At 47.0% G+C, this 8,711-nt stretch overlaps 1 protein-coding gene across 1 annotated transcript; it reads right to left on the minus strand.

Annotated features, from left to right (window-relative positions):
• Positions 1 to 6,318: 6,318 nt before the first annotated feature.
• On the minus strand, positions 6,319 to 8,363 carry LOC136473106 (STOREKEEPER protein-like). The gene has a single exon (XM_066470796.1). The coding sequence runs from the start codon at positions 8,241 to 8,243 to the stop codon at positions 6,825 to 6,827; it is 1,419 nt and encodes a 472-aa protein (XP_066326893.1). The 5' UTR covers positions 8,244 to 8,363; the 3' UTR covers positions 6,319 to 6,824.
• Between the last annotated feature and the right edge of the window lie 348 nt (positions 8,364 to 8,711).

Consider the following 8,711-nt stretch of genomic DNA (forward strand, 5'->3'; position numbering starts at 1 on the left):
AGATATATGATGCAATAAGAGCCACCATAGTTAAAGGTAAGGTTTCAAACTAACTGCATATTTAAAATATACAAAGGTGCCATGCAAAATAAAATGTTAATATGAATAAAAAGTGTATAGATCAGCATCAGCCCCTTGCAAAAAGATATTATAAGTTTATGATAACTGGATATAGACTACGAGTATCTATTATGTGTATTATGTTAGAAAATAAACAAAGAGAAAAACATACAATTTAATACAAGTAACTCTTTATTAGCTATATGTATTAAACATTAACTAATACTTATATCTCCTAAAGTTTTAGCTTGTGCAAGAGCATAGGTTGATAGACTAGCTAGTTGTCTGAAAATAACACAGATGTAGGACTTTATATGAATACGCCCCTAAAAATGAAACTTCTTGGATGATAATTCTGGCAGTCACTTCTTGACACTACTACAGATATTTCATCATCGTCAGGTCTCAAACCCCATCACCGTGGGTTTTGCTGGTGGTGGTGAAAATCGGTAATGAATGGATTTAATCACTGGTGGTGAAAAACGAATAAAAAAATTTAGAAATATTGGACGTTCGTGCTCGCGCCGCCGTCGACGTCCTTGCTTGCGCCATCCTCGTCCTCGCCCGCGGCGCAACGCAAATCTTGCCCCGTTGTGTTGTGGGGAGGCTGTTGCGTTGCTGGGAGCATGCCGTTAGGCCGGCTGCCATACCGCGTGATGCTGTTGGTGAGGGGATAGAGGGTCGGGAGGGAGTGGGTGAGGAAGAGAGAGGATCAGGAGGGAGAGTGGGTGAGGGAGAGGGAGTCGTGGCTAGGATCAGTGGCATTTCTAGAAAAATAAGTTAGGAGGGGCTTCTTGCATTATCATTCATCTCTAGTCTCTTATTTCAAGGTTCTATGGCTACTAATTTGTAGGAGGGGCTCCGTGCATCATATAGTGGTAGCTAGGGGGCTCAAGCCCACCCTGCCCCGGTGCTAGATCCACCCCTGGCCAGGAGGGAATGTAGGTGAGGGAGCGGGTGGGCTAGGGTTTAGTGACTGCTTATATACTTGTGATTAGTTTTCACCATCCGACTGTGACTTGAACTGACGGTGAAAACTAGTCCGATTTTCACTTTCGGTTCAAGCCTCAACCTGACAGTAAAAATATATCTAGTCATTGTTGTGCAGTTTTTTTAAGTAAGGTCTTCTAGATATGAGATATCATTCTAGTGCAAGGAGATTGGCACATTTATGCGCTCACTGGCATATGGTTGTAAGATTTGCGTATGTACTTGGTGTTGGCTTCATAGTAACAATGGAGTGTTTGTCACTGCTTCGTACCAAAATGTTGAATGTCTGCACGTTTTCTCTTGTGTGCTAACTGTCATGGAACTGAATGAAAGGTTCTAAATGGGGTGGATTCATAGATTATCTATATATCTCTTTCATTTTAGCAGGCATGTTTCATGTTTAACTTACAGCTTTGTATTTTAGCTTCATGAACTAAAGTCGAATGGCACGTTTGTTGTACCGTCAGGTTGCGTATCACTCGCAAGAAAAAAATACGGATGTCAACAAATTAAGTGTTGGTGTCAATTTAGAAGCTACTTACAATTTAGAAAGGAGAGAGTAACTTTCAAGGAATAGGAATCTAACCACACGTTCCACGTGATTTAGGTTGCTTGTAGGATGCAATTTAGAAGCTATCGATCCAAACTGTGGTTATATATGAGTTTGTCTTTGACAAGAATCTTCATTCTTCAGTACGTACGTTTGCAGCCCAATCGGCAGCTGCGCTAACGTCGATGTCTGAACTGAACATTCTGCGCACACTTCATATATCTTTAATTACCATATGCCGTGCCAGCTGCTGTGATTAGTCTGTGTTACTTTCAAGCGTAAATTCGGTCAACAAATTGGGTTATTTTTTTTGTTCGAGAACGTGTTTCATTAGGAGGGACCGGAAGTCAACCAAATTGGTCAACAACAAAATCGTTACCAGTAGGCTCGAACAATCAACCATTTCAATCCATTTATATTTCCATAAACATATACGGTAATGATGATATGCTGGAGAGTCAGAATATTGTTAGCTGTACTGAGTAGTACTGACCAGGCACCTCTGTCTGACTCCCTACTTATTATAAGTTCAGTTTATCAGTCTGGCATGGACCGTTTGTGCACAATACATTACAGTATGCGAAATAAATAAATTCGATCTACCTAATTGCTGATTCTTGATTTGAAACCTTCGCAGATCTGACCCACTCCTCCTCTTGTACGATCCGTGCAGTCGATTGTTTTCTCGTTTCCAAATAACTTCTGATGACGCTTTGGTTAGGTAGATCGTGCCTCTTTTATTTACTGTGATGTGTGAAAGGTGACAAATCCCTGACGCAAGAACTCGTGTCTACCTCCAGCTGTATCTGTATATAGAAGTATAAAACATCCATCATACGACTCTCGCTAACTTCCCCCACCTCGTTCGCTTGATCGTATCAGCCATACTTATCAGTTATGATACAGTGTTTTTCTCTCACAATAAAACAGCATCAGTCGGCTTATAAGCCATAGAAACGATTGAGCGAATGGGGTGCTGGTCAGATATGTACGTAGCATTTTAGAATGCAGTAACGTAGTAGCTGTCAGTCATCAATCATGATTGGGTTTGATTGGCCTGTCGATATCAACGGCTGGGAAGAGACGGCCTGTTCGGTTGGTTGGTTCGTATCGTTGTTGGTTCGTGAAGAAGTACTACTAGTTGGTTTATGTGAGAAAAAAATACTGTTCTGGCTGGAAATTTATGATCATTTACGATAAGCCACGGCCAAACGAACAGACTTAGATTTGCCAATTCAGACTTCAGAGTTGCCTTGTCAGTTGTCAGTTCATTCAGCCTGAAAGGCCGCCGGGCTGTTCTGCACAACCTGCCGCGCGCATCCTCGGATGCGCAAAGCCAAGAGATCCTCCGTTGCCACTTGCATTGCATTGGATCTGATCAAACCCAAGTTGCCATTCCGATTTCCTTATCCGAAAGCTCTTCCTGCAGCAGCAGCAGCAGCAGGAGGAGAACGTGCAGGCCGTTCTTACAGGCTGCTAAGTCTCGGCATGCTCTGACTTCGGCGATTCAGAGTCTAAGGCAAACAAACTTCATAGAAAACAGCTAGCTTTGCAGGAGAGATTTTGCATTGTGCAGTACTCCTTGTCGCAGATTCGTCGTGCTGATGCAATGGCCGTACATCCATGATAGATTCCCGATTCCATTTTCCAACTTCACGCTGTTGATGCATGCATTGACCATCTCCAATGTACGGTCCATTACGCAAGTGACGATTCTCAGATACGACAGCACAAAAGCAAGAGAAGTAAACACTCTTGCATGGTTATGATGCTGTTTTATCTCACCGTAAAGCAGGCCTGAAAGGGCAGCCAAACCTCCCGAGCGGCCAGCCGCGCGCAGCCGCATCCCTCGCTGCGTCTCAAGCAAGCAAGAGACCAAGAGCCCGGCACCGGCAGCCTGCCTTTCACTTGCCCAAATGGCTGGGAATCCCATCGAGAAGACAAGATCAGAGATGCATGAATCATGAATTCACGAGTAGCAGAGGTGCCGAAACCGCTTCTCCATGGTCCGTGGTAACTTGTCCAAATGCTTCACTTATGCGCAGGGGCGGATCTGCCAGGGGGGCTGCCGGGGCTCAAGCCCCCCTACCCTGGCAGCTCCATTGGAGCCCCCCTTAACCCCCATGAATTTTTTAGCCATTAACAACAGGGAAGAAGGTGCTGGAGTGCTCCCGACGGATGTTGAAGATGAGTTTCGAGTTGAAGATGAGTTTCCAGCCCCCCTAAATGTATTTTCTAGATCCGCCACTGCTTATGCGGCACTAACCAATCAGACAGGCGCCGTGCCAGATGAAGTTTCGGCCGTCGCCAGCAGCTGTTTCCAATTATGGAGCACCTAGAGCCGGATTCGTTGGCTTCTAAAATTTTTTAAACCAAAGATTTGGTAAGCTATGACTTTGGCTTTTATTTAGTTGGCTACCAAAACTAGTCAACCTCTCACGTTTAGATTGCCAAATCCATGGCAAACTTTTTTACCTAGCTTTGACTTGTCAAATCTTTGGCATGGTAAATTTTTGTCGCAAACCAATCATGCCCTTAGTACTGTATCCAAGTTCCTACTACTTTGCAGCAGCCACAGCGCACTGAATGCTTTCGTTAAACAAAGCATCATCACGGCTGTGTGTGTATGTCGTCAAACGATGTAGAGGCTGGAACCCGTTCCATCATCTTAAAAAAAAAAAAAGCAAAGCATCATCACGCTAGTTTCGCCGTTCTTCTCAATTTTCGTTGCAGAAACAAAACAGCTCCTGTACTTTTCACATAAAAACAAGCCCAGGCAGTAGCAGCGACCTTCATATGGGCCAGGCCGAACTTGTTTTGGGCCAGGCTGGAGAGGAATTCAGTTGAAGCCCAGGTCATTCTGGGCAAGGCTGGAGAGAAATTGTTGAAGTCTCGTCTCAAGAACCTATTGATTTTCAGACGGAATCCCTTTCCAGACTGCCAGACACAAGAAACCCAAACTTTCTATAGCAAGATGTACTAGTATATAGGAACATGATGATTCCAGAAGATCATCAGAGCTCGGCAGTTCGTCCTGAATGCATTCGAATGCGCTTGTGGCAAAGCTAAGCCATAATAAATGAAACAAGCCTTGTGATAATTTTCTGATTCAACTCTCTGGTTGAGAGCACAACCAACCATCAGAATGCCAAAATTTGCTCCAAATGTCAAGAGGCGAAATTATTTCTTCTCTGCTGCTTGCTATTCCATCTTCAGCAGCTTCAGCTACTGGACTTCCATCGGCCACAGGAGCAAGACCCCAACGGAAGTCATGACGAGACAGGAAGAAATGGGGATGACAGTGAGTGATCTGTTGTGTCAGGTGGATAAGACCCCCTTTGCCTGATAGGCAAAGGGGGGGAAGATGAAAGAGGAGACGGATTGAAAGCTTCATCATTTACCTCTGTTCTGAATAATCTGCCTAAACTGGATGCTCCGGTTTAAGAAACTGGACTGCTGCGTGCACTAGATTCATGTGTCACCAAATGACAAACGACGGCAGTGTTAAACAAAGGATAAGTCAGGCAATACCTCATCGTTTCAAGACAAAACATACGATCTTGCGTGCTTGTGTTAAGACATGTAAAAGTGCTCCTACAGAATCACAATCATGCATGCAGCATGCACATGAGGATGCAAGGAGACAAGTTTTTGTGCTTTGAACGTCCAGGGGCATTAAGATGTGCGCTTCACTGAACCACCAGATAACGCTATCATCATGAAATTTCTCATCTAGCTTTGAGAGATGCAATACCATTTATGCCAAAGAAAATACTTCAGGCGACAGTTGTAGCACTTTTGAGATCACAAGAAAGAACACACCCTTCCCATCTGATGGGCGAGCCCAACTGTCCAAGTGTGTATGATGCATCACGAGTATGTACAAGCAAAAACTATATGTCCTTCATAGAAGGATGCCCCAGTTCCAATAGAGGAGCAAGTTTGATCATCCTAAACAAGAGTACAAGACCCATATGACGCCCTTAACCACACATATACTACAATCAGATAAGATGGGGCTGCTCTAGGAATTGAACTCGATCCTAGGGATTGAGACCGAATTTCCCCAACTCAACAAGTTGGACAAAAAATTTATTCCAGAAAGAACCCCATTTACTGAAGGGCGGGCCTGGTGCAAGCGGTAGAGTCTTACCGCCTATGACCGGAAGGTCCCGGGTTCGAGTCGCGGTCTCCTCGCATTGCACAGGCGAGAGTAAGGCTTGCCACTGACACCTTCCCCAGACCCCGCACAAAGCGGGAGCTCTCTACGCTGGGTACGCCCTTTTTAAAGAACCCCATTTACTCATTTGCCTTTTAAGTTAATCAATCCCAAGAACATGGCAACAGAACATAATAATCCACACAGAACAATACTAATAATTAGCCCTAAAGCTGTATGATCTAAGAAGTTCCCTAGTGAACTCATTATGCTATATACTTCACTAAACCAACTTCCTGGGACAAGTCAAACAGAACACAAACACTTGGATAGCTCTAGAGAATCTCTCCAAGCATCCAGATTGCAGCATTCCCCAACTCTGATCTGATAACTTAATGGACACATTGCTTGCAAACATGCAATTGACCAAATTCGAGATGTGAACTATAATGTAGTATTATGCATCAAATACAACCTGAATAAGCATTCTCAAATCCGACAAATCAAATCTAGCAAGCCAGAAGCACAGCAGAGTGGTATAAAGATCATCAAGGGCAAGTAACTATGAACACATCAGATTACATTTTCCAGTCATGAGTCCTGTTAGAGGAACCTAACAAGCACCAAGCTCGCATCCAGTTCATCTGGTTGAGAGTTTAGCAAATATCAAGCTGGATTCAAGCCTGATGAAATGACGATGTTCATATTTACAGATGCAGTTGAAAGGGAAAATAGAAACAGATAATTAAGCCAACGAAGTAACTAACATTAAGCAGGAACATAGCAATGGCATGACAAATAGGCATAAGTTAGCACCTAAGCACATAAAGCATAATATTTCGGGAACAATAACAAGCACCGGTCATAACTCCTTGATCTAGGTCTAGTTCGGATCAAAGACAATATCCTTCACCACAAAAGTAGACACAGCCAACCATATGTCCATAACACTAGAACAAGACTATTCCAAGCAACTGGAAGACTTAGGTCACCCTTTTTGAGCAACATCTTACCAAAAGACCGCCTCAGAATCCAAAACCCCGCAGCACATCAATTCCAGCCTAATCAATATGCACCCTCCAGAGCATCAAGCACCATCCCCACTGTCTCCTTCATCAGGTCCATCCGCTGCAGCTGCTGCCTGATCTCTGACATTCTGAACTTCCTGAGCTTCTCCTCCACCGCTCTTGCCTTTGATTTTTCAAGTACACCAAACGCCTTCCTGAATATTGGCCCACTCGGATGCTCCTTCGACAGCTCCTCAACAGCCTCCCACAGGTATGGATACATTTGTCTTCCCTTCTCGGCATCATCTCTCCCACTGCCATCACCATGGCTAGCCCTACCTGCAGTGACAATTGCATTACCATTGCCGTTTTCATATGTCAATGCCTTTGGCCTTTTGGTCGTGCGATCACGGAGTTCCCATCCGTTTTCCATATCCTCATCACTCTCCTCTATCTCCTGTTCTTCATTGCTCTCTTCTGCATCCTCAGTATCTTCGTGTGGCACACGAGACCCTCGTACCAGTACTAGACTCTTCAATCCCCAAACTTTCTTGCTAAGTTGATAGACATCGCGATCATGTTGCGTTGGCAAGTTGGGATCCCGTCCATTCTTTGCACGGGTGAGCAGCAACTTGTACTTATGCTTGAGGCGCCTGACCTTATCACTAAGCTGGGCCGTAGAAGCATTAGCAGTGAGTTGATGAATAATCTGGCTGTGTACCTTGCCCGTGTCCTGAATGGACGCAGGGAGCCGGCCTTTCTTGGCACGGAACTCAATGAGGGCGCTCAGTATGGTGACCTCGTCTTCAGGACTCCAAACCCGGGGCGGCCGCTTCTGGTGCTCCGGGGAATGGGGGCTGGGGCGGCGCTTCGGGCGACGCTGGGAGGACCCCGCGGCGGCGCGGAGGGGCACATCCATCGGGCGCGTGCTGACGGGCTTGACGTTGGAGGTCTCGATGCGGAAGGAGTGGCGCGCGCTAGGCAAAGGCGAGGCGTCGCCGGCGCCGTCGTCATCGGAGGCCGCGGCCGCGGCGGAGTTGTCGGAGTCGGAGTCGGAGTGGAGGCGAGGGGTGCGCTTGCGACTGCGCCTCGGGGACGGAGAGCGGCCGGCGGCGTCACCGTCCGAGTCGGAGTGGAAGCTTGGGGAACGTTCGCCGCGACGCCTCGGGGAAGCGGCGCGGCGGCCGGTGCCGGCGTCGGCGTCCGCGTCGGAGTCGAGGTGGTCGCGGGGGGAACGCTCGCGGTTGGTGCGCCTCGGGGACGGGGCGCGGGCATCGGCGTCGGAGTCGGATGCGGCGGCGCTAGGGCGGACGTTGGAGCGAGGGGACTTGGAGCGGGATCGGGATCGGGAGCCGGAGCGGGAAGGGGAGGGGGAGGCTCGGCGGCGGTGGCTGTTGCGGGCCGCGCGCGCCTCGCCGTCGTAGGCGTCGGACGCCGACCCCGGGCTGGCGGCGGCGGCCGAGCGCTTCGGGGCCATGCCGGCGAGTGTGAGGAGGAGTTGGTTTAGGGTTTTGGATTTGAATCCCTCTGCGGGATTGCTCCGCCTCGCCGATATCGCTGTTGGCCTTTTGCTGTGTTGCTGTGGGGCGGGTGGGAGGCTGGGAGGGCTGGGCGGCCGGCGTGTTCGGTTGCGGAAGTGTGCACTAGAACAAAGAATTGGCACAAACCTTGGGTTAAGCCTGTCAGCGACTCAATTCAGTGGGTTAAGGTGGATTAGGATTAAAATTAATTAATCCTTTATCAGCGTATGTAAAAGATAGCCCTGTTACAAATATTATCTATAGTACAGTTTAAAGATAGCATGGCAACTCTTATAGATAGCATGCTATCTACATTGTTAAAGACATCCTTGAACCGCTGGGGGTAAGCGGTAGAGATTTTTTTTAACGTTGTCCTATAGTATTTTGTGGGATGTGATAAGCAAATGTTGGTTGAACTTGTTGTC

Source organism: Miscanthus floridulus, chromosome 8 (assembly GCF_019320115.1).
Source record: "Miscanthus floridulus cultivar M001 chromosome 8, ASM1932011v1, whole genome shotgun sequence".
Lineage (NCBI taxonomy): Eukaryota > Viridiplantae > Streptophyta > Magnoliopsida > Poales > Poaceae > Miscanthus > Miscanthus floridulus.